A 27095-nucleotide genomic window follows, 5' to 3' on the forward strand; every position below is an offset into this window, starting at 1 on the left:
AATTTTTGACAGTTTAGTTACCATGAATATTGCATAATTTGGAGACAAGATTTTCAATTTTCTTCGGGCTGCTGGAATTGCAAGGCCTGCTTCCACAGAAAAAAGTAGTGTTGATTTGTCACTTAAAAAAATCCCACCAGTTTTATAGCTACTTGTATTTTTATTTTCCATATGAGAAGGGAATTACATCTGATACATTCTCATGTATCAATTCTTAGGTGTCTTTTCAAAACAGTTAGTTTCGTGGTTTTGTAGAGTGAATTTTAAAATATACTAATGTATTTTTAAAAACAAAAGAATCATCTTGGCAGTTGTCTATACTTAGACTACCTGATATCAGTGGTGATTGAGCTGTAAGAATCTTGTGCATGATATACCTTACATGCTCAAGAAAACTTGTTTCTAGTACTTGTAAAATCAGGAGAATCCATACTGTGTTAAATGTGCGAGATATATGTAATTTGAAAACTAGGTGTATTCAATATGTGTAAATCTACTTTTTACAATGGACATTAAAATGAGTTGGAATTGGGAGGAAATATAGTTTTTAATGCTTGTACCTAAAGTAATTAGAAAATATAATACTCTAGTTGCCATCATAGCAGTTTTTCTAAAAGCAAATTACTCAGATGAATCAGACTGTTTTGAGGGTTGTTTGCATTAGTGAGTTCTGCTGTATCTTACAAGAATCCTGCAACGGGAGTCATTTGGAAAGCTTTCTTTTGAGTCTTGTAAGCAGTTATACTTTTACAATAGGATATTTTTCTGGGGGGTTTGGGGGTTTTTTGTTTGGTTTTTTTTTTTAATCTTCCCAAAGTTTAAATTGTGCTTTACTATGCATTTTCTTATGGCTTTCTTTCCCCCCTATAATTGCGTATCATCCAGTTTTCTTGTTGTCTTCCAGTTTAAGTTACTTTCGCAGGTGCGGGTGACTTCAGAGGTTCTTAATCACCTCCCTACGTATTTCTCTAGTAAAAGCTTAGCCCTACTCTCTTGCTGCTCAGTTTTAACTCCCTGTTACGGGTGGCTTCAGGGAAGGGGCAGAAGCAGGCTGCTGCTCAACAGAAGAATGGGCAGTCGCATAGTGAGGAAAAGAAGCTCTGAGAAGATAACGCTATCGTTATGTTTTGCAAAGGGTTTGAGTATCCAAGAATGAAGCTCTCAGGTGGGCTGGAATATCAACCAGCTCTGGTTCAGCTCAGCTGACTGTTGGTATTCCTTTCTTTGTTGTATTTTGGGCAAAACCTGTGGAACAGTTGACCTAATTTACCTGCAATAACTTGTTTATGCTTACATAGTAAATAGCTGCCTGGGACATGATTTGTGTGGGATAGGACTGAATTTTTATTATCATCTGGACTCCTACAAATACAGGTTCTGGCAAATTATCTAACTACATGTTTTTATAGTTAATATATCAAACATTTAGTTACATTAGTAATGTATGCTGTCGGTTAACATTTGAAATTGAGTATTTTCTCTGGCAGGGGGTTTATCTTAAATGTGGCTATTCTTTGTTAACAAGCCTTTTCCTGTGCTGAAAATTCAAAAGAGCGTGATAAGTTGTGAGCATGCAACAGTAAGACTAATAATAATTCTTGTAGGCATGTTGATTAACAGGCAGCAGCAATCATAAGGCACACTTATAGATCTTGAGTCTAGAGCTGAAATGTTTTTTATATGGTAATAATTCAACACCAAAGTTAGGGCTACAAAATGGCAGATAAGTCATGCTTTTTGTTACAAAGGTTAGACAAGACAAAAAAATAAAAATTATGGGTTCTGCTCCTCTTGTGCTTACTGTAACTGAAGACTGGTATCATTTTGAGCTGAGAAAAAAATGGTTTGTTGCTAAGAGGAAGCATTGTGAACTTTTTTAAAAAAGCGTGTGATATAGCTTGCCAATGCTTCTGTCCTTTGGAAAGAAAATGAGTTAAGTATTTGTAGCTGGTATTAGTTTTATAGCTCTGTATTTAACATCCTTAACTAGCTGGTATTGTACTTCCCCCTGCCTTATGTGGCACATCTCACATTAAAAGAAGAAACAGCCAACCCTGAACTTGCAGTTGAATCTGAGCTGCATCAAGAAAGTTATGTGCAGTAATTAAAAATCTGGTACTTGCCCTTGTAGCTAGAGAATATCTCACAGCCGTTTGTGGCCTGTCCTGTTTTCACACGTGCACATAATGTATGTGTGTGTGCACGCACAGTCTAAGGAATGTAGACTGATAACCACAGTGGTTTTCTGCCATGTTGGGCTAGGGATTGACATTGGGGATGATATACCACTTTTCTTTTTACTTCTTCACATCAGGGATGAGGTGTAAAAGCAGACTAATACCAACAAGGTTATATGCTGATTTTGTGACTAACTCATTGGTATCAATTTGTGGATGTGACTGATCCTAATGGGGCTGCTGATTTTACTTAAAATGGCAGTTGACATTACTGTGAAAGGTCTGACAAGGTAGTTATGTCTTCTGTTATAAAGTTTTAACATGGGTTCTACAGTCAGAAGAAGATGTACTTCTTAGTGTTCATAAATTACCTTTCAATAGCTGGACCTTAAAACCTGCCTTTTAGTTAATGAGGGTGTACTTTTCCCTTCCACCTTAAGCCATATTCTGTTGGAAATAATGTATAATCTTCTTATGTTAAGTACATTTTCTAGGTTAATATGAATTACTGGAAACAAAGTTGTTGACCTGAGAGCCTTTTGTCATGACAAATGACAGTTTCCCATACTGGGATATTTTTACAAAACTGTTGACTCTGTTCTGTCAGATATTGGTGTCTGCTGCTTTAAGTGAAGATAGAAGACTCATGTTTGGCATCCCAAATGTGATTGAAGGAAAAGGAGTTTTGTGAAACCGTAAAAATACTTTGAATGTATTTTGATTTAATTAATATTTCAGCTTAAAGGTTGCTTTTAGCAAGACTGATTCAGTTGCCTAGTATATGGAATTGTTTTCAGAGTGCATCTGAACTTATACTTTTAAATCATAAGTGGAATTATTTTCAGAACCAGGTAAATTTTTTTACATATGCTTATTGTCAGCACATGTATGTTCACTCAGGAGTGATATACGTTAACATTCTTGCAGAAAATTCATGAGAAAAAGAAATTTTGGTATAGAATTCATTAGTTTTCATTTTGAACTGTGAGTTTCTTTGTATTTCATCCTTTTGATATAAACAGTAATACTAAAATCCCTTGTAATTATCTGTGATAGGTGTGCTTTTGTTTTCCCCTAAGTGATGATTTTTGCCATTCTGGGTACTATCTTTCGAGTATTGTTACACAGCAGGCCGTGGTTCAGTTCATGATCAGTAACATCAGAACTCTTGCTGTTGGATGACTGAGCATCAATTGAATCTGGACCAATTTGGCATGTTATTTCTCTATTTAGTATAAATACATGTTATATAGTTATGTTGGTACTGCATATTTATAATGGTTTCAAAAGGATGATCAGTATCTGCACAAAAATTTATTGAAATGCATGATTTATTGAAAATTTATCGAAAAAACCACTAAATTAAGTCAAAGCTACTTGACCAAAGATGAACTGGCAAATTGAGTTTATATGCCACAATATACCACATCAGAGCTGGGTTTCCAATCAACACAAGCTTTTTTAAGTCATGAAGCCAGGCTGACTGTATTATTGAACCACGGCCTTCAGGCAATACTGTAATTAGATCTCTTTATTTACAGTTAAAATTAAATATACTTCTTAATGAAAAACCCTGCGTGAAGATGGATTCATTTGCAGTTGATAAGTGTTTTGAATATTTAGACTGCTGCATCTGATAAATGAAACATGTTATATATTCTTAACCATTAGCATTATGCAAAAATGTACAGCATGCTATATTGAACTTATTCCATTTGATTTTATAAAACCAGGGGAGTATAGTTAACTGTATTCTTTGTACTTTTTTCTAATCAATGGAAACTTTTGAAGCTTCAAAATTCTTTTTATTTTCTTGGAGTAAATGGGAATGTTTTAAGTTCTAAGAATGATAGGTTGACCATGAAAACTATGTTTGCTTTCAGAGAGAACAGGAATTGAGAATGGGTGATATGGGTCCTCGTGGAACAATAAACATGGGAGGTAGGGATCTGAAGGAAAAAGGCTTCTGTAATGTAAAATTTCTTTTTCTTTGGGACTGTACATGATACTCAAGCACTATTAATTAGTGACAACTACTGGTAAAAAGGAGTAAACAGTATTAGGAAATAAAAAAATCTCACATATTTTGCTTCCAAACAGCTGTGGTTTTTTTTCCCCCCCCAAGGTGTATCTTTATTGTTTTGTCCACCTGTGGGAGAAAAATAAGATGTGCAAGCTAGGAGAAACAAAAAGGTGATGCTCTAGAAATTACCTGACACAAAAGAGGAATTTTCTGTTCAGAAAGTATTTGGCGTTCTTTTGGAGGGACCATCTGTTCAGAGAAGTTGGGAATGTAATTGCATGCAGTGAAATGATGTAGACCATAAAATTGGTGAGCTCTTGTTGATGTACCTGATAAAAGATTAACGAATAACGTGGTTGATGTTCTACCAATTTATTGCAAGTCTGTATTTGCAAATATTCTCAGTTCACTTTTGTGACTGCTAAAAGCTGTTACCATGAAGTCTAGAAAAGTACATTCTTAATAATTAGAGCTTGCTACCTATATGTAGACTGAAACAGTTTGGAATCTTATTGAGAATATCTGCTTTTAAACAAGACTAAAATTTAAAATATTTCTTTAAAAAAAACAAGCATTTGTACTAAACTTTATTAACTGTCAATATATGTTTCTTGGAACCTTCCTGATGTTAATTTAAATTAAGATGATAATTTGAAGAAAAGTTAAGATTATTTTTGTGTATTTTAAATTTGAAAATACGTACAAAACGTCGTAAATATTGTTGCTTGACCTTTTGAGTAATGTGAATTTATAGACTAATGAATTTGCTTGATTCAGATTTTAAAATACAGTATTCGTCATTTCCTTGCACTTACTAATTGAGATATATTTATAGCTGCAGAATAGAAACAGGCCTTTTTTTTCTGTCAACATTAAGAGCTCTAAAAATATTTCTGAAGGAAGACATTGTGAAGTTATCTACAAATAATAAGCTGAAGTATAAATTGTCATATTTTTTAAATTTTATAGTTGTACTTTTTGCATATTATTGCAGTCTGCTTCTAAAATTTCATTTAATTAGGAGACTTGTAAATATTGATACTGTGCCAGTTGTCTAGATCCACAAGATACACTTTTTACATACAGATTTTTGGTGTGTATTTATAGCAATCACTTCACAGACCTTCTCAGGTTTTAATACTTCACAGTGTTGTTCATCATAGGCTTGCTTTGTAAACTTTGTGCTATGACTTGATACGAATGCTTTTAGAAATGGTAGTTCCAAAAGGAGTTACAGTAACAGTGAACTATTATTTTAGAATGGGGAAAATATCTATAGCAAGATAGGTAAAGATAGTGTTTGTTTCCACAATATCTGGATTTTATCTCACTGGAAAGCTTTTTTTTTTTTCCTTCAGCCCCACCACTACAACCAAAAATCCTGACCCAAAAAATCTGCAGTAGACCTTTAATTGTTCATCTTAGCATTGTCTCTTGACATTTCTCTTGGAATTTTTAGCTCGTCTTTACTTGTGCCATTTGTGACTTACCATGTGGGACAGTGGGGAGCTGGAGTATCTTCAGTAATGGAAACACCTGCATTATAGTGTTATTAGAAAGCAAGGTACTTCTGATTTAGTTAGTTTTGGACTGACTTGTGCAGGACCACTCATTTTTACATTGTTTTGCAGCGAACAAGTTCTGAGAGAATCTCTGTGCCTCATCATAGCACTTAACTGAAGCTGTAATGCTAAGTGCAGCTGATAAACTTTTCAATATGGGTATTTTTGGGGGGAACTTGATTGACTATACGTTGTCGCCAGCTCTGCCAGACCTTGGCATGTGCCCTTCAGACACCTAGAGTGTATTTTTTCAGCACTCCAGACAGCAGAAAAAAAGACGTTTTTTCAGTGCCTGTATATTGTAGCATGACTGCTTTTCATCTGTTGCTGAACCTGGTCCAGTGAATTAACTGCTAACATCAATGTCCCACCAAAAAGAACTGGCAAGCGCCTGTTTGGCTCTTAAGGTCTGCTTTGGAGCTAGGAGGGCCTCTGAGGCACAGCTAAAATGCCGTTGTGTCCTCTCGCTGAAACTGCAGGGCCCCGCTCTCTCCTTGCATTACACTCCCTGGTTGTCCTCCTGTCAGAGCTGACTCTGTCTGAAACTCCCTTAATAATATAGAGGTTTGATAATGTAGGTCACTATTTGTCACCCAGGAAGCAATATGGGTGCATTTGTATGATACGGAGGATAAGAGCTTCAGTTGAAGGATAAGGGACCGCTGCCTGTGTGAAGCCAGCTGGTTAAGTTTAATTAGGCTGGTAAGCAAGCCAATAACAGATAATTAAGCATTGATTGCGCTAGGAACTGATAGTCCTGCAGAGTACTTCTTGCCTCTGAAAATAAAGGTTTCTCCTTATATTGGCAGTTTAGCCGCCTTCTTTTCCTTCTATATTTGGTCACTCAATGGATGACACTAAAAAGCAGTTTTAGGGCATAGACAATTGTAATTCTCCTGAATCGTAGCTCAGTCTTCTACCTGCTGCATGAATTGATCGTGCTTGTGGGTAGGTCAGAAACATCCAACTTGTGCATACCTTTGTTTTGGCTTAGTGTCATAGGGAGAGGTCTTGGAGTTTCTCTTTGCTAAGCTCAAATGAGTTCTGTTTTTCAACAGTATAGGATTTTTCTCTATTGTTCTAATAAACTTGGTTAGCACTTTACCTGTGCTCCTGTGTTGCGTGGATTGTTTTTGCTAAGCAGCTTGCAGTTGGCATAATGTATATGATGAAGGTCTTCAGGTCTTCAATTTTAGTAGCAATCTCTTGGATGCAGTGGTTTCACTGACAGCTGTGATATGTGTACTCGGGGCAGGTAATATAGATGCAATTTTGCATACCTGCAGATAGCCATAGTACTGTATCTGTGCTAAATGGCCTGCTTACAGTCATGTTCATTACTAAAGAAGTTACAGTTGTGATGGGAAGCAAGGTTGATTTTTGAAATAAAAGTAACAAGTTTATTAGTCTAGCAACACGTCAGTTTTTTTGATCCTCCTGTTTGTTGTCATGGCTTAAAACATAGGCTAGATTCTAAAGCCATGTCGTCTTCCATTATCAAATTTTGGATGCATGCTTTTGGCTGAAAAGAGTGGATTATTGTTGGGGGGAAAGAAGGGGACTGCATGACCACCAGTCTTGATGATATTTCATAATAGCAGATGTAAATAATACACATAATCAGACTTTTTTCTTTCTTATAACAATGTGAGAAATTGTGATGAAGGCAATCTTACCTACCTCGAGTGTGTTAGTGGGTACTGGCAGAGGTAATAGAGCAATATTACAGCTAAATGATCTCCTGAAAACATGTTTCTAAGCTTGTCTTCTACCTCTTGCTGTGAATCAGAATTTCAGAGGAGACTGTTCTGTCACTTTCTTTTCTTACAAAATTTCGTAGTTTTCTGGTACTTACACTGTAATAAATTATATTTCAATGCAAGATTTATTTGTGACATTACAAATAATTTATTGTGAAGTTGAGTGCCATCTTTGGTATTGCTTTTAGACATTAGACTACTATACTGTAACTATATACAGTTAACATAATACTGGTAGAATAGTTCTTGCAAATGTATATTTGTATGTTATGATCCCTAAAAAGCCAAGTTACTTTATAGCTGCCAATTAGTGCAAAATCACTTTGGATTTTTTGAGAATTTATGGTGTGTATACTGCATATATTTGTATGCTATACAAACATTACAGTTCCTGCACACTAGCTGTACAGCAATATTTAGCTGTAAAGTTCAGGATTTTCAAACAGACAAGGCAGATCATGTCACACAAAATAATAGGGATTAATGAAAATCTGTTTAAAAGCAGATGATTGAGATAAATGTACAGTCTCAAAGAATATAATTTTTTATTTCGAGTATTGGAAGTTTTGTACATTTGGCTTTTTAAGTATTGTAAATTGTTTGTTTATTCTTGTAAAATTCAGATAGGACAGCTCTAAGTGTAGATTGTTTTGCATAGATGCGTTTAGCCCAGCACCTGCTGGTAACCAAGGCCCTCCTCCAATGATGGGTATGAATATGAACAACAGAGGAACTTTACCTGGCCCTGCAATGGGTCCTGGTCCTTCCATGGGACCAGAAGGAGCTGCAAATATGGGAACACCAATGATGCCAGATAATGGAACAGTGGTAATGTATCACAAATTTAATTACTTTGAATAGCTGTCATGTCTCATGGCCCATTTCTGTTACCAAAGATATTTTCACACTGAGGAAGAGTGTGGTACATGTTTTGAATCTGTTCATGGAAATAATTTACAAGACAGAAGAGAAATCTTTATTTGACATTACAATTCCTACTTTCCTTAGGAAGAGGGTGAGCTCTTTGATAAGTAAGCAGGCTTTACATTTATATTAGAATACGTAGCACTTGTGGCAAAACTTTGCGTGTATGACCTGTTGTGAAAAACTCTTTGAGAGAAGGAAATTACTTCTGTGAAATGAAGGAACATCATACCAGAGTAATCTGTAAATTTAGGCATTTGCTGTTTTTTTCTTTTGTGAAACTAAATTCTGTATATTGGCTTGTTGGGGTTTTTGATGAACAGTTTAATGTTGGAAGAGATGTAGTGTGAAGATATCTTTGTGTAAATTACTTAATTTTTTTTTTAAAGCAACTTTAGTGCTTTTGTACTTCCTTTCTAACACTGTTGTAAGCATGAGATAATGACAGTAATTACCCCACTTTGAAAATAAATATGCCAACAGCTGTTAGAGATAACTGTCATATCAATACAGGAAAAATAATATTGCCCAGTTGCCAAGGGTGGTAGAGAATGTCTTGTGTACAACTGGATTTTTTTTTTTAATTAAGAGTAGATATGCTATTGGAATGCAGTTAGAGCACTAGTCATTTTTGCTCTATTCTCATAGCCAGTTACTTTTCCTAGCTGTAATGTCTTATGTAGAGAAACAACTATATAATTTTTAACCTCATCTTTACATATTTTTCAATATTATTCTGTAAACGGATATTTGGGATGTTCTAGTGGTGGTGTGATATAAAGGAGTATATAGTATAACCAGTGGTTCCATTATAGTTTTATTGGAACACAGAAGCATTTTGTAGCAGTATTTTATTTTTTTGTTATATATGCCTTCTCAAAAGCATTCATCTGCGACTGAGCAATCTGTAGAATGAAGTATGGACAAAATACTTTCTTACTTAGAGGACAATGAGGTTTTGATTGAGCACAAAATACATAATGAGTTTGGTCTTTACTAGTTAAAGGAGAGGCTCTTACCTTCACATCATAGGAGCCAGCTCATTTTATCAATCGTATCGTTTCTCACAGAGTAGGGAGGATGCTTTTCACAAAGTGCTGCTTTCAGAGATGCTTTTGCTGGAGACCACTGTGTTACTGGTCACCTCTGGAACATTCTTTTGTGATTATATAGACACTGAAAAAAGAGGTGTAATGAAAAGAATGTGATGTTGTAAATCATGGTTATTTATCTCAAAATGTTGTTTTTCTACAAAAAGTCATTCCAGGTATGGAAATGTAGGGAATATACTGACACTTCAAAATACACTTTAAAAAAAATATTTTTTTTTTAACTTCCATTTTCTTCTTTATGCTACTGAAGGACAAATCAGAAACTTTTTTTCCCCCCCCCCCATTTTCAACTTTCAAAGGTTTTAATTTGGAAGGCAAGTCCCTACAGAAAGGCATAGCCTTACTGTATTTTTCCTCTTGTTGGAAAGACACATTAAAGATCCTTTGAGGGCTGTCTGCTAAACCACTGTAAGTGTTAGTTTCAGTTTCCGCTGAGGGAAATGAAGAATATGCTTTATAGACCAGAAATGCAGTTTTTATTTTTTAATTTAGATTTCTTCCTGAAGTCTTATGGGGGAAAGTTGGAACAATCATCTTTTTGTTCCACTGCAGTCTTTTGAAACAGATTATTTTTCAACATAACATTTTAAAAATAGCTTTTTTTACCCATACTTTATTGTAGATGGAGAGTTACTGCAGTTTTCCCATTAGCTAGAGAGAGGGTATCCTTGTTGGAAAGAGGACTTGACTTTTTGTCCAAAGTCAAATGGTAAAAATTATCACGAATATGTGATAAGCTGTTTGTTGAAATTCATATCCATTGCTAACAATGTGGCATGAGTTAAATATTTTTTAATAATTTTTAACCAGTGCTGTAGATTTTAAGGTACTTTGGGGCACTAATAGATCTTTACACAGCTCTTGAAGTAACTTTTCTTATTCAATGTTAAATATTAAACAATGGGCAAATATACAACCACGATCTAAGTTGCAGAGATTTTTATCTATATAGATATAATGCTGTTTTTAAATAATATATATGTGAATTAACAGACTCTAGAATTGTTGAACTCTACTACTATTACTGGAGTTAGACTTTCAGAAGATTTCTTCTCTGATTCAGACATATTCAAGATTAGCACTTTATTTATGTTCTTGTTGAACCCTGAATACCTGGGCAGTTAATGTAAATCTTTGTACAGAAGGAACTTCTTCTGAAAGCATAACTGTCCTCAACAGGTGAATGATGCATTATTTCAAGATCTGACTGTACCAGATATCTGTGCTTTTAAAGTGGTTATGTTATATTGATTTAATATTTTAAATTTCATCACATGGGGTTCTATTTAAACACTTCCGTAAATACTCTGAACTATAAGTGCTCAGATGCATGTCTTCTCTTTTAGGTCTGTTTATTTGCTATAGCTAAATACATTTGTTTAAGCACATACACCTTTATTAATTTCCTTTATTAAGGAAAAGAAATGTGAAACATTAACTGGATTTTCATATTATATTGATAATTCAGATTAAACTTTGATATATATCAAGTTGTTTTTAAACTAAGCATAGTTCAGTTGTGCATTTTGCCACTAGCTGGGTCAGTTTATTTGGACTGGAGTTTGAAAGTCTTAACTAAAGATTCCTAGTGCCATACAAAAGGCTGACTCCAGGTAGTGTGGACTGAAATATCCAGAGATATGTGGATATATGTCTTCAAGTTATACTGCTATTAAAAGAAGAAACCTGCAGTCTCTAGAAATACAAAAGCTGATGTTTTTTCCTAGTTTGACGTTTCTGTGTAATTTATTTAAGGGAGAAGCATTGTAGTTGGTATGTAAGGCAGAATAGGGCTCAGGTATAAAATTATTGTTTGCTGTCTCTTTTGTTACGTAGAGAATATGTATCACTTCAGATGTGCTTGAAAGGATGAAGTTACATTCTGCACCAGAGTTGGTCTTAATACTGAAGTTTTTAATTTTTAATTTACTTTAAAAAGTTGGAGCATAACATTAGCACTCTTTGATTTCCAGCTCTTTTTCCATAATAACTAATTGAATTGCTCCTTTCTTCCCTCTATGTGTGATCCTGATTCTGCTGGACTATCTGCTGAACTTCATGACAACATCACTTGTGGTTTTTTTATAACTCACATTTGGCATGTTCCAAATGGACTTGTATTAGCATAATGAGAGATTCCCTCAAGGAGGTCCATCACAGATGGGTTCACCTCTGGTTAGTAGAACGGGCTCTGAAACTCCTCAGCCGCCAATGAGTGGTGTAGGTGCCGTGAGTGGTGGACCTGGTGGCTTTGGTAGAGGAAACCCAGGGGGCAACTTTGAAGGACCTAACAAGCGTCGCAGATACTAAAACTTATTTCATTCCTTACTGTTTAGAAATTCCAGTGAAACTATACAGTGATATGCCTTTATAATTTTAGCTGTTACCTGAAAACGGTTTTATTGTTATTGTAGTCTTTAAAACAGTTTCTTTTGTAAAACTTTTTTTGTATTCAGTCATAGGCTTTGTAGTATAGAGAAAAAATGATGCGGATCATTATGTAAGGCAATGTGTTTGTGACTAGCAAAATACAATGTGTGACTATGCTGTAAAACGTGCAGTTAACTGATTACAATAAAATATAAAAATCACTTGAAAGGATCTTGGGAATGTTATTACTAATACTGGGTGAGAATAATTTTATGCTTAATTATAAGTGGCATAATTTTCATTCTTAATGTAGTTTCTACTGTGTGTCAAGAAAGTTCCATTCTTAATAGTGATTCTGTTTACTGCATGTTGCAGTATGTATTATGAACAATTTATAATACAACTGGTTTTGTTTCGACTTTTGAGGAGCATCAAATTTTACACAAACTGTTCTCAAGGATACTGTGTCCTTATATCTCAGTCTCCCTTTGCACACTTAGTCACAATAGGCTTATCAACAGAGTATATCCATTAATCTGATTATTGGAAAATGTAACTTGGGGAAGAAACCTCTGGAAAAGGAATCTGTATGTATGCTTTATTCATAACAGTATGAATGAATTTACCTAACCCATACTTCTACAGAAGAAAAGTTGTTGTTTCATATGTGTGTTCTACTGATCATTAAAGTATCTTCCCATTGCAAGGGAAAGAGACATTTGTGCAAGCTGGTTTAAAGCCTTCCACTGTGTAATGCATCATTATAAGTATACGTTTCCCCTAATGGCTGGTTTGAATAGAAACAAGTCTGTTTCCTAATTAAACAGTTAATAATTGGTGGCAAGTACATGTTTTTCAGTTAAAATAATTGTTCATTTATAGTAGAGTAATATGCATTTAGAAGGATTGCATGAGTATTCTTGATAAATGTTTTACAAAAATGATGAATTTGAAAAATACACGTTTCCAACACAACTCTGGCTAGATTTGCTGATTGAGTCTTAAGATAAAACTGATGGAAAAGCTAGTAGAAAGCTTATTATGATTCAGATTTTGTCAGTCATGGAAGATGATGGAAAAGACCTATTGGCTCTATTCCTGCAATGGCAAGAAAGTAGGAACAGTTTTGGTTAGTGTTGCTTTTTTCCTGTCCAAAATAGTTGTAAAATATTAGTGTTCTGTTTTTGTCGGTTCAACTCATGTTTTCAGAAATAGAAATTGCTAAAATTTATCTGCATGAACAGTGATCCTAAATCGATTAAAAATTGATTTGAGATAACCTGATGCCCTGCTTATATCAAAATTGTATGTACATAGCTCAAAGCATGGGATGCAGGCAGCAGAGAGAGCATGTATGTGTTACTTCTTAATATAGCAGTGATCAATTGAATTGTGAGCAAATGGGTAACAGGAAAATTGCTGCATTGCTGGCATTTTGGAATTATATTTCATTTGCCAGTGTTCTATGGCTTAAGATAGAGATTGTTCTCATGCAATTCATGAGTTACCATGTGACATCTGTAACTATTAAGCATTTTCTTCTAGACGGTCTTTAATGTTGCCCTTTTTTGCTCAACTTGAGTTAGATGCCACACTTTATAATTTGTAATGCAAGAGTGAGTTAGATTTAAAGTCTGAATTACTCTTTCCCCTACTCATATGTATCATGCTACAGCACTCGTTCTTCAAAAACACCCTGCAACTGGTTTTATTAGCCCACTATTCCTAAAGCTCAACATTTGGGAAAATAGCTGTCTTTTTTCAGTAGATGTAAACTAGTGTTTGCATGTAGCAACTACTTAATTTCTCTGCTTTGGTGTACTGCATTCAGTTGAAAATGTAGTTTATATCTGTGTCTAGTAAGGTGTCTAAATATTAGATTACTTTTGTCTCATTTTCTGCCTTTTTATGGGGACTGAGAAAGTACTGGTGCGAGTTGATAATTCTAAACTGTAAATCTGTAAAGCAAACGTTTTGAATATAACTTGAACTAGTTTCAAGAGGTCTGTTCAATTTTTCAAAGGAAGAGGTTGTGTCATTCAGGCCTTCTGGCCAACTCCGGTATATTTGTTTAGATATAGACACTCTCATCCTTGTAGTATCTGAATACGTTTCAGAAGTACATTAAACATACCAAATCTGCAAAAAGTGTTCTTTCCTTGCCATGCTATTTTGAGTGCATCTTTGTTGCACTGGATTTTTGCTAGCAAGCAAACGTATGTATATGAAAGTTATTGTAGATTTTAATTAATATTAAGGATTTTCATTCTACAGTTGTGAGCTACCCTTCCTGTAAAACTGACTTAGATGGCTGTACTGCACGGTAGCGGTGAATTTGTTTGCTTTCCTTATTGCAGAAAGTCATCTCATCTCTTTTTAAATATTGATGAACCCAGCCTTGAAGTCCTAAAAAATAAGAACTGAAATGTTGAATTTGGGTACACTTGAAAGATTTCACGAAGAATCGCTGTTGTAGCTGATGACAAGCTGCCAAATTCTGCTCTTAATAAAAGCTTTCTTGGGGCTGCCTGGCCATTTGATTATATGTAAAGTAAAGGCAGTGATTTTCATTTTTCCGTATATGGTAGTAACTGACTCTAGCTATATGATAGACACATATTTTTCTTAGAAAAGCAACGGTCGCAATTTTGGCTCCTAAAAATCGTATGTAGACACAGCCAAGCAGTGGTTTTGCTTTAAAATGCTGCCCTGATGCTGGAAGCGATTAATTTTTTGTGTTCCTCATGTGGCTGATCTTTTTTTCTGTGTACACATGTAGTTAAGTTTTTAACTGTCTTTGGTTTGTTTGACTAGAAAGCATGGTGAAGTCCTGACTCTGCTGTGTGCTGTGCTAAAACAAATAAGCATGGAAAGGATATCAAATTGACACCTACGATGCACTTACTTTTGGTCTTACTGAGTTTTTAAGTTATTCCTGCAATTTCAGTCTATACAGCTTAATTTTCATGTGAAATACTATTTTAATATTACAGATAGCAAAGCTTTGCTATTTCATGTAAGTGGAAAAAAACCACCACCAGAATCCAGCTAGTCTGGCTGCATTTGCATTTATCACCTCAGTCATTTGTAGGGGAGCTATGTGGTGCTTGAAAAAAAAACTTAATTTTGATTGTGAGTTAATTTCTTTGTAGTTCTGTCCAGTGTGCTCATTAGATAAAGCACAGTGATATACTGGGAAATTTGGTGGTGATTCAAATATACTTAACTATTTATTTCCTAAGAAAAATACAGATTACTATGGATTACCTAGAAAGAAAATTCCTGACCTTAAGTTGTTTTATTTATTGTCCACATATATTTTATCTATTTGGACATAAAGATATGATAACCTGGAGACTCTTATTAGAACAAAAGGTGAGAACAAAAGGTGGCAAGAAGACAATATGAACTAAATGTTGCTTTAATTTTAAGTAAATCAAATAGGATTTTACAGTCTGTGTTCTTTGAGGAGCATTCTGATTTAACATATACTGTCATATTTTAAAATATTATACCAATCTCATTGATTCCCTTTTCCACTTCTGATTTCAGATTTTTTTTTTTAGCTTGAAAAATAGAATAATCTGTAGTTAAAAATTCTTTTGAAAGGTACTAAATACAAATGCATTGGCTTTTATGAAGTACTAATTGTTAAATGGTCACAATCTGCCTTGAGATAACATGGATTTTAAAAGCTGAAGTAACCACTCTAAAGGAAGATTCTCAAGTGAAAACCAAACCCCCTTAGGCTTTTTGAAGGGAGAGTATGCTTGGAGGGGAGATGTTCAGCAAATGAGTAGCGTGCTCCGATGGCATGAAGCTCCTTGGACTGAAGCTCGTTTTACTTCAGCATGTTGCGGAAACTAATTTTTTTGCATACTTCTTAATATATATATATTTTTTTTTTAATCAAGTTGGATCATAATTCTTCCCTTCTTGTTGAAAGCATGTCAAAATAAACTGTAATTGAACTATTAAAATGATAGGGAAGGCTGGTAGCAACTGATGGGGTCAGTTTACATTGGAGCACAACACGAATGGATTCTCAGTCCCCTTCCTGAACCTTGAAGTGGTGCATATCCATAGGTGGTGTTACAGCATCTCTTGTTAGCTTGTGCTTAGGGCCAACACTGGGGGACTTAAGAGTGCATGTGTTTCAAATGCAATTAAATTGTCATCTCAGGAACCCTGAATTTATTAATTTGAGCACTGTGCTGTTGTTAGGATGCAGAACCATCTTGGGAGTTGGTGCATTCCTTCCAGCTTGAGAGAATACTAGTCCTGTGGAAAATGTAGAGTTTGAACATTGTTCCTTTAGAATATTGTTTATACAGTGCTAGTTTAGTGGCAAGCATTGCACTGTATTAACCCAAAAATGTTTACTTCCTTAAAAACCCATTCAATGACATGTGAGAATTTAATAACAATGGAAGGGTTGACTAAAAACTTGCAATGCTTAATTTCAGGTATAATCTTTTCCACTGGATTGGCTTTTTGTTGCCTTTTGGGATATAGCGTAAAATATACTTAGTAGATGGTCTCACCAATTTGGAGTTTTGCTGTTATGAAGATATCTGTTTTGTTAATAGTTTTGGGGTTTTCCCCATAAAATATTTAAAAAAACATAGCTGTAGGCATTTCAGGTTTGTATTCATAATAATCCACAAAAAACTGAAGTTTAATAGAATTATCTATGTCTAAAATGTAAGTTGAACAGATAAACTGAACATTAAATTTTCATGAAAACAATACTTTTAATGATTTTAAATGCATGGAAACAGGCCCTCAATGTGTCTGTTTTCAATGGGATAGATTTAATAGGTCTTTTCCATCTTTAACTTCCTGAAGGTACTATAAAAATTAATATAATAGGAATTTGGAGGTATTCATGTTAATGACCTCAGCCTGATTACTAAAAGCAGAAAGGGATGGCTTTCTTCAAAAAAGCAGTTTAGAACAGCAACTGTTTTTTCCTAATTGAAGGAACTATTCAGAAAAGTTTAAGTTCAGAGCATGCTTATAGGTAAACCTATTTAAATAAACTGCTTTCGTATAATGATTATTTTATACCCAAATTACATTAAAAGAAAAAAAATAATCCTTGTAAATGTGGGTAAAAGCTTATTGATTTGTATGTAGTCCCTCAAATAGAGGACAAAATACTCATAAGAAGAGGTATGAGATTCAAAAGGAACTTAACTGTGTTACTGCATACATGTGTTGATAAGTTTTTTCCATTTGTTTTGGTAAATTGTTTGTCTAGAGCTATTGTTCCTAGTTTTACTAGTGTGCTTTTTAATCTTAATTTCTGTAGAGTAAAGCATAGCTGTATAATTTGATTGAATTTACATGCAAACTGTATGTGGGACATTAAGTGCTTGACTTGAAAGAAGTGCAGTGAGAATAAAGATACTGTTCTTGCCTTCAATTTCTCAGTAAAAAAAAATAATTGCGTAGATCCTTGTACCGGAATAAGTGTGAAAGGTCCTGTATGTGAATTTGAAAAAAGATGGGGGAGGGAGAATAAAGTAACATAATGAAAATGGGAGAAATGTGGTTTAATTTTACATCTATAGCAGATTCACAAAAATAACTTCAATGCTTGTTGTACATGAAAAGCACAAACTAATTTTTAATGGAAAAGATGGAAATACCAGATACATCAGTATCTTTGATATTTTAAACTTGGAGTTTAGTGTTGTGTAGATGGCCAAAGAATATGAAAAAAAAATATGAAATGAATTGATGTTCTATACAATTTTAATATGCATGGGATGTAGGGTGGGCTCACTGCAGTTGAATATGTTTCTTCTGTGTTGTTGTTATGAAATCGTTCTGTAGGACTTGGGTTTTGTGGCTGAATACAGCAGCTGTATAACAGCGTACACACCTTGTGTTGTCCTAAGTATGAAACAGCTGATTTTAAGATTGTTAGCCTCCCCTCAAACCAGTGAGAATCCAGGCTTAGACCTATGTCAGAGCCAGAAAAGCAGCAAACAGAAGATGGTGTAAAGGAAAATAAAATAGTGGGTACTTTATTAGTAATTAGGGAATAGGGTTAAGGTGTTTTCATTAGTTTTTTGGCCTTAAATTTACTGTAATCAATTTTTTATTTATGTGAAAGGGCAAGTAATTTTATTCTCAGTGAATATTGAAAAAAAAAAACAGCCACCCACCAAAACGATACATCCCTCCCCCACAAAAACAGTGCCTAACACCCCCCTCCCAAGCAAAAAACAAGTTTTCACTCTTTAAATAACCACATATACCTAAGCAAGGTGGAAGAGGAAATGTAGTAAATCTAAAAAGATGTAAAAACCACAAGGTTTTATTGTAATTCTTTTTGCAGCTGTTTGCTCCTGGTGTTTTGGGCGTTTTATATGTTTCGGTTTTTTAAAAGCTCCATTACTGTTTGTTATCTGCTGTAAAAGGATTTATTCTGTTACTAAGTTTTAAGTATTTTTATCTGAGGTAAAATTGCAGGGAAAAACCCTGCATAAACCAGCTATGGCACTACTGTAGATTGCAGTCTTTGAACTGCCAGCTGGAAGCGGTCTTTCGAGCTGCTCACAAATGTTTTAAATGGTTGTATGCTAATGGACAATTTGAATTCATGTGCATATTTAAAAATAATAATCCATGTATTGCTGCGGATCGCTCTTTGCCCTCCTTGCTGCTTGGTCCTGCTTCCTGCCTGCTTTGTGCCACCCTTGCACCTCTGTGCCCGTGCGGTGAGCGGGGTAAAAGAGACCCGGGGAAAGTTACTGATTCTGCTCATTTTGGTGTGGAAGGAAAGAACAGCAAGGAGTGGGCAATAGCGTGAGACTCTTCCTAACTGTGGTCATAGGTTAGTTTGTGCTGTATCAACATCTCTGTGCCACATAGAGAATGTAGTTTTATGTACGTGTTTGGATGACTTCTCAGTGCTTCTAAGAAATACCTAGCTTAGAACAAATAGGTGAGAAATATGTTGAGGGCTTGAGGTGTCTGAATGGCACGGTTATGTTTTACGTTCTTAGTGATAGTTGGCCCAAGAGGGCAAGTATTTGAAGTAATGAAGAAAAAAAACTGTACACTAAAGTGTTGAGCCAAATTATATGTGAGCTTGATCTGTCTGTTCGTTTTCTGCAGTTGCCAAGAAGGTTACATGCCAGCCAGTAAAATATGGAAAATAGTGTTCTTCATGATTTCTCCAGGAAAGATGATATACACAGTTGCTTTAGAGAAGCAAGACTATTCACATGTGCTTTTTCTTGAAGAAAATATGTGGACTGCAATTACAAAGATGAGAAATACTGTCTTTTAAAATGCTAACACTGTTCATTCTTTGATACAATAGCACCGAATTGTTGATATTTTATATTCCACATTTAAGGGAGAGAGCATGTGAAAGGTAAGCTGCAGCTCCAGTTCTAATCAACTTCAAAAGCCTTTTCCAGAAGGCACAGAAAGAAAAGTCTAATAATGAAACAGTAATTCATCTTCACTTTTGTTCCAATGTGGAACATTGTGCTTTTAGAACTTCCAGCGTTGTATCACATTTGACATTTTCAGAACCAGAGCTGTGCTAAGTAATACAAATAAAGTTTCTGCCTGAGTGTGTGAAGAATGCAATTGCTACATTTCAAAAACTGAATGTTCAGAGTTTTGAAAGAAAATGTATGAAATAATTGTCATATATTGAATTACTGCTTTAAAAGTGAAAACTTTTGACTTTATGACAACTTGGCAGGTGGGATGGCTATGCCTTAAGAACCATGTTGCTATATGTGCCAGTTTATCGTTGCCATGTTATGCTTTGTGTAGTTTTTGTAATATCTCTTAATGCATGTTCAGCATCATTCTTGCATCACAGTTGTGTACAGTTTCATATTTTATTCACACTGCTGAATGCAAATGTCTGTAGAAGGGGATACTAACACATTTGTAGCTACTGATGTAGGATGTAACTCATTGAGAAGAGTTTTTCATTGCTACGCTTGCTTTCTGTTTTGTGTTTGCTCTGCATGTTTTCTGCAAAATATACTTTTTCTATTGCATATGGGGAAAAAGTAGCAAGTTGTGAAAATGCATTTGTTGGGAAAGTTAATGGATGTCCTGGATGCCTCTTACTGCTTCTAAAGTGACAGCTGGCTCAGGGAAGTAACATCGCTTGGTATACTTTTATGCATGATTACATCTAGATTTTTATCTTGCTTATGGACAATTTCAGTACTAATGTTAAAGACAAAAAAAATTCTGAGTTTTAGTTCCCATAGATAATCTGGTTTAATTGAAAGCATATGGACAAAACAGCAAATTAATTATAGATGACTTGATGTTTGCTCTGAATAGTACTGTAACTCCGAACTTGTATTAAACATAAAAAAAATAATTAGTTTGAGTTTCATCATTCTAAAAGTGAAACTTTAAATATTGTATTGAGTAAGAGTACTCCAATCCACTGGGGGCGGGGGAAGGTACAAATCTGTGGAGAAATCATGCTCTTGTTTTGAATTGCATATGTTCCTGGGCATGCACTTTTTACTTTTTAAATTGGAACCGTTGTGCAAAACTTTATAACAAATACTTAAGTGATATAATTTGTTGTATTTTACCCAGTTATAAATATTGATCTATTGTTAGCATCTTAAAAATATAATTAGATTAGGTACGAGTGCTTTACTGGAGATGATGGCACGTGGTGTGAATATCAGAAATAGGATAATTCAAGTGATGGTAGTTACTGAAGACTGATAATATGTTGTGCCTTTAAGCCTACTTGGATAAAAGCAGATATTGAGCATTTTTCTTACTACCTTTGAAATTTATTTTCATGTATCTTTTTCTTCTTCCAGTTAGGTATAAACCTGAGTTTCCTAGGTGTCTCATCTTTTTGGGAAATAAATACTGGTACTAAAAGTCTGTCCAGAACCTTGATACTACATTTACATTTCTGCTTTATTGCTGTAGTAGTCACAGAAGTACTCACAGGTTTCAAAGTGTCCATCTGGATTTTTGGGGGAGGGTAAGGGGCTGGTTATTATATGTTGCTTAATTCTTCAGGCCTCAGGTGGGAAAACTGGTAATGTAGAATCTTCTTCATATTATTGTAAAAAAAATAATCAAAATTGTTTAAAAATCTGGTATTCTGGTATCTTCATCCCAGTGCCAAGGAAGCTGAATGGTGTCTTTACAGAAGATGGAAAAAACTTTATTTTACTACAGGTCTTGGCATATTTATGAAGTATTTGAGCTCTAAATCTTTCACTGGTCTGACATTGAGGACATTGTGTCTCAACCCTAACCTTCCATTAGTATTACGGTGAAAATCCTGCAAGCTTCTGCAAAACTTTTAGAAGGGATGTGAGGACGTAATGTGACAGAGTGACTATAGGACTGTGCCAAATCAGTCATCTTTGAAGAGTGTCACTGGCCTGTTCTGGGTATTGTTATCTATTCCACTTAGGACTTTGTTTCCTATTCTCTGTTCCAGGTTTTCTTTTATTGTAAAAGGCTTTAACTTTTCCTGATGATGTGGAGGATGTGAGCTGTATAAAACTTTATTTGGGGATTGTAATACTGAATTAGATGGAAATGGGTTAAAGGAAATAATTAGATGCACAGTAAAAAGAGATCTTTATATGATTTGGCAAGTCATTATGTATCTGCCCATAAGTGCTTTGTTAGTATATGAATGTATATGAAAGTATATCATGTATGTATTCTTAACCTGTTGCGTTGTTGAAAAGGATTTATGGGTCTTTCTGAGGGGGGGCAAAATGAGACTTCGTTCTGGATTAAAGTTTCTCTTTTGTGTAAATCAATAAATAAGTCACAGAATACATGGGAACTTAAAAAATAGATAGGTACCCTTTCTTGACTCATAGGTGTTTGGAAAAATAAAAGTAAGTGCTCTTCATGGATGTAGAGATGGGAGGGATAGTAACATGGAAAACCATGAAGATGTGGTTTCACCTCATCTTTCAGTTTATTTCTTCTAAAAATTTGGAAGCTACTAGAGAATTAAGAACCCCAAATATGACTCTTGATAAATTTCATTTAAAATTCTTAAATATTGTTTCGGAGTTCTGCTATAAAGGAAACTGGTTCAGCATAAGCATGCAAATAAAATACATGCTTTAATGGACAAAGTAAGTCTGAAAGACTGTTTCATTAAGATATGGGGAGGAGTACTGTTATTGAGGAGTTGGCTGTATTTACTCTTATTTTTAGCTTTTGTCTACATAACCTTAAAGGAACAGAGGCGAAACTTTATTAATGACATGCAGGAAAAGACTAAATGTACAAGACAAAATTATGATGAGAAAGGACTGAAATTCAAATACGTGTAACTTAATCTACGGATGCTTCCAATAGAGGACTTCTGTCATGAGTTTAGAGAGCTCCTCCTTAAAAACAAATGCTGCCCTAATCTGGTCCTGCTCTTACTGAAGGAAAATGTTATCTTTTCCTTGATCCTGACAAAATAGGAATAGGACTGTTGCCACAGTGATGAATCTGAGTAGTTGAACAGTCAGCACATGAAGTAGCTGCTTCTGCTGATGGGGTGTGTGACTTCCTGGGCATGCACTTTTTACTTTTTAAATTGGAACCGTTGTGCAAAACTTTATAACAAATACTTAAGTGATATAATTTGTTGTATTTTACCCAGTTATAAATATTGATCTATTGTTAGCATCTTAAAAATATAATTAGATTAGGTACGAGTGCTTTACTGGAGATGATGGCACGTGGTGTGAATATCAGAAATAGGATAATTCAAGTGATGGTAGTTACTGAAGACTGATAATATGTTGTGCCTTTAAGCCTAGTTGGATAAAAGCAGATATTGAGCATTTTTCTTACTACCTTTGAAATTTATTTTCATGTATCTTTTTCTTCTTCCAGTTAGGTATAAAACTGAGTTTCCTAGGTGTCTCATCTTTTTGGGAAATAAATACTGGTACTAAAAGTCTGTCCAGAACCTTGATACTACATTTACATTTCTGCTTTATTGCTGTAGTAGTCACAGAAGTACTCACAGGTTTCAAAGTGTCCATCTGGATTTTTGGGGGAGGGTAAGGGGCTGGTTATTATATGTTGCTTAATTCTTCAGGCCTCAGGTGGGAAAACTGGTAATGTAGAATCTTCTTCATATTATTGTAAAAAAAATAATCAAAATTGTTTAAAAATCTGGTATTCTGGTATCTTCAAAACTTCCCAGTGCCAAGGAAGCTGAATGGTGTCTTTACAGAAGATGGAAAAAACTTTATTTTACTACAGGTCTTGGCATATTTATGAAGTATTTGAGCTCTAAATCTTTCACTGGTCTGACATTGAGGACATTGTGTCTCAACCCTAACCTTCCATTAGTATTACGGTGAAAATCCTGCAAGCTTCTGCAAAACTTTTAGAAGGGATGTGAGGACGTAATGTGACAGAGTGACTATAGGACTGTGCCAAATCAGTCATCTTTGAAGAGTGTCACTGGCCTGTTCTGGGTATTGTTATCTATTCCACTTAGGACTTTGTTTCCTATTCTCTGTTCCAGGTTTTCTTTTATTGTAAAAGGCTTTAACTTTTCCTGATGATGTGGAGGATGTGAGCTGTATAAAACTTTATTTGGGGATTGTAATACTGAATTAGATGGAAATGGGTTAAAGGAAATAATTAGATGCACAGTAAAAAGAGATCTTTATATGATTTGGCAAGTCATTATGTATCTGCCCATAAGTGCTTTGTTAGTATATGAATGTATATGAAAGTATATCATGTATGTATTCTTAACCTGTTGCGTTGTTGAAAAGGATTTATGGGTCTTTCTGAGGGGGGGCAAAATGAGACTTCGTTCTGGATTAAAGTTTCTCTTTTGTGTAAATCAATACACAATAAATAAGTCACAGAATACATGGGAACTTAAAAAATAGATAGGTACCCTTTCTTGACTCATAGGTGTTTGGAAAAATAAAAGTAAGTGCTCTTCATGGATGTAGAGATGGGAGGGATAGTAACATGGAAAACCATGAAGATGTGGTTTCACCTCATCTTTCAGTTTATTTCTTCTAAAAATTTGGAAGCTACTAGAGAATTAAGAACCCCAAATATGACTCTTGATAAATTTCATTTAAAATTCTTAAATATTGTTTCGGAGTTCTGCTATAAAGGAAACTGGTTCAGCATAAGCATGCAAATAAAATACATGCTTTAATGGACAAAGTAAGTCTGAAAGACTGTTTCATTAAGATATGGGGAGGAGTACTGTTATTGAGGAGTTGGCTGTATTTACTCTTATTTTTAGCTTTTGTCTACATAACCTTAAAGGAACAGAGGCGAAACTTTATTAATGACATGCAGGAAAAGACTAAATGTACAAGACAAAATTATGATGAGAAAGGACTGAAATTCAAATACGTGTAACTTAATCTACGGATGCTTCCAATAGAGGACTTCTGTCATGAGTTTAGAGAGCTCCTCCTTAAAAACAAATGCTGCCCTAATCTGGTCCTGCTCTTACTGAAGGAAAATGTTATCTTTTCCTTGATCCTGACAAAATAGGAATAGGACTGTTGCCACAGTGATGAATCTGAGTAGTTGAACAGTCAGCACATGAAGTAGCTGCTTCTGCTGATGGGGTGTGTGACTGTCAGAGCCTTCCTTGGGCTTTGAATATGGTAGTGCTTTCAGATGTTTCAGCAGTTGCTTCATCTGCCTCAGGTAATGAAGTTCCTTTATGGCTACAAGGATGCTTTTCAAAGTCTTCATCTCTTCTGCGAAAAGTGGCAGCTACTACAGTTGGGTGTTGAGGGTGGTGTAGTCATGGAGCGCTTAAATCAGCATTTGCTCTTGCCAGCTACAGTCTTGTTAGTTTGCACCTTTCCAGTCCTAGCAGTGTGCTTCCAGTTGTTACCTTTCGTGAATTATAAATGTGGTATTCTCAATGAGGTATTGATCTGAGCAAGCTTGAGTAGAGACTTAAGAAATAATACATACAAATTTCCAAAAAATATGAGCCACTTACACTTGTATTGTCAATGACACAAATTCCTTTGATAATTCAGGCTGTGTTACAGAAAATGAACCTGTTGGATGATTATTTCAGTCTGATTCCCTAATTTTGTAATAAAGATATGAAGACCTGTTACTGCCTCCAGTTGATGAGGTTCATCTTTAAGCTACTTGGATATTTGCACTTAGTTTATGGTGAGGAGTAAACTAGAGCCACTCAAAGTTCATGCATAAGTCTACCCTGTCAGAGCACAGTAGGCAGTCAGGTGCTGATCAGATCTGAGATTTTGCAGAGCTCAGAAAGAAAGTAAATTGACCAAAATAGCATGTTAAATAAGATGGAAATAAAGTTGCAAGAAAGGCAAGAACAAGTTTGAGTTGAACAAGAGAGCAAATTGAGCTCTTTGAAGATGGTCTGTAAAAAGTAGTGGAAGAATCTGATAAGAGGTAAATGATTGTTAACCTTTCAAAGAAACTGATGCATCAGTGCACAGAACTTCGGTTTGAAATGCGGACTTCGTTGGAGAAGCTGCTGCTTGCTTAAGTGGAGTTTCTTTTTCAAGACAGCAAATAATGTTTGTAGTGTCTTTAAATGGATGGGTTTTCCTTGTGTACATCAAAAGTCATAAACAGGTAACTGAAGTAACAACTTCTATGTTTTAGCATGTGTTCATAACTGTTTTCTCATTATTGTGTTGATGTTTACAAATTTGACACCTGAAATAATTTTGATAACTTATTTTTAAGTGTATATTTTGAGAATTATAGTATGAACTTGCATCTTGAAATCTGAATGAACTGTGATGAGAAATAGTGCCAATAGTCAAAATATTTGATTGAAAATACTTCAGTCTTGAATATGATGCCAACTGACTGCCTTTGTATGTAAGCTGATAACAAAAAGAAGTTCTCTATTTCTTACCATGTGGTCTTGGCTTAGCCCAGTGCAAACGTGGTGTCATCATTAAGGCCTTTGTACTTTGTTGTTCTCAAGTGAAGGAAGTTGTAGCCAGCCACAGTGTCGTTTGGGGCAAGTAGGTGGTGGAAGGGTTAATTTGAATAGTATTCCTAACACACACTGAGATGCCTGAGAGTTAAACTGTTATTCAAATGTGAAATTATTCCTAGTATGGTCCTTTTCAGTCCTCTTCATTACAAGTTAGCAAGTGTTTCCTTAGCTCCATGTATATGAGAGCTGAGGCTTAATGTTTGGGGTTTTTTTTAATGTATGATACTCATTTAGAAAGCTATTTCACTTTGGGTAGGGACAATAACTTTATCTTACAGGTACTAGCCACTTCTACTAAAATAAGGGAAGTAAAATGGTAGTAGAAAGGAGAGCTAAATCTTACTTAGAGCAGCATCAGCAATGTGTTCAGTCGTGCAATTAGAGGACAAAAAGCCAAACTTGAGTCCCAGCTTGTCAGACTATGAAGCTTGTGCAACAGTAGCAAGTGGAGAATCTCTGCTCTTCGGTTTTATGTGGTTGAATTTGCTGCATGTTCTGGCTTAAAATTTTTCACAGGTTCCTTGGTGATGTTACGCACAACTTTTAGCCCAGGTCTGAGGTGTAATCTGCTTAGAGCAGGCAAGCACAGGCACGGGTTGTTGCAAGGACTAGTTATGTCATATTGAAAGAGATGTGTAAATAAGCATCTTCCTCTCTACAAACACAAGTTTTAATGAGAAATGGCACCTTTACTCAACCATCTTTCTGGTTCTTTTGTAAACAGGTAAGTCTTTGTGTCAGTGAACTAATACATGATAGAGCAGGATACCCTGCAATTTATAAATGCTGTTCTGTTGTCTTTGTCTTGAAAGACAGATTCCATTTCCTGTGCATTTCAAACCTAGTGTAAGATTTACTTTTTTCTACCAAACATGGCTTTATTATGGTGGAAGCTAGAAAGTGGATGGAATAATCAGAGATAACAATTGTCACGCAGCAGAGTTAGCACAGGAAGGAAATTACTTAATTGCACAATTAATTACCAAATCTTTTGACAGGACCAGAGGCAATGGGCACAAACTGAAATACAGGAGAACATCAGAAAAGACATTTTTAATGTGAGGGTGACTGAGCAGTGGCACAATTTGCCCTGGGAGGTTGTGAAGTCTCCATCCTTAGAGATGTCAAAAGTCATCTGGACATGGTCCTGGGCATTGGCTCTAGGTGGCCC

At 35.2% G+C, this 27095-nt stretch overlaps 1 protein-coding gene across 7 annotated transcripts in view; it reads left to right on the forward strand.

Annotated features, from left to right (window-relative positions):
- The window catches only part of PSPC1 (paraspeckle component 1), a 63659-nt gene that overhangs the window by 23682 nt on the left and 12882 nt on the right, over positions 1–27095 (forward strand). Inside the window, exons 7-9 of one of the 7 annotated variants that reach the window (XM_014965838.1) lie at positions 4061–4118; positions 8181–8350; positions 11683–19534. The exons of 5 other annotated variants lie outside the window; for them this stretch is intronic. In XM_014965838.1, the coding sequence (XP_014821324.1) occupies positions 4061–4118; positions 8181–8350; positions 11683–11868 (414 nt within the window). In that variant the 3' untranslated portion in view covers positions 11869–19534. Of the gene's footprint in view, positions 1–4060; positions 4119–8180; positions 8351–11682; positions 20300–27095 lie in introns of those variants that run through there. One more of the 7 variants, XR_001414503.1, reaches the window with a different exon arrangement.

The sequence above is a fragment of the Calidris pugnax genome, unplaced genomic scaffold, assembly GCF_001431845.1.
Source record: "Calidris pugnax isolate Ruff unplaced genomic scaffold, ASM143184v1 scaffold20, whole genome shotgun sequence".
In the NCBI taxonomy this organism is placed as follows: Eukaryota; Metazoa; Chordata; class Aves; order Charadriiformes; family Scolopacidae; genus Calidris; species Calidris pugnax.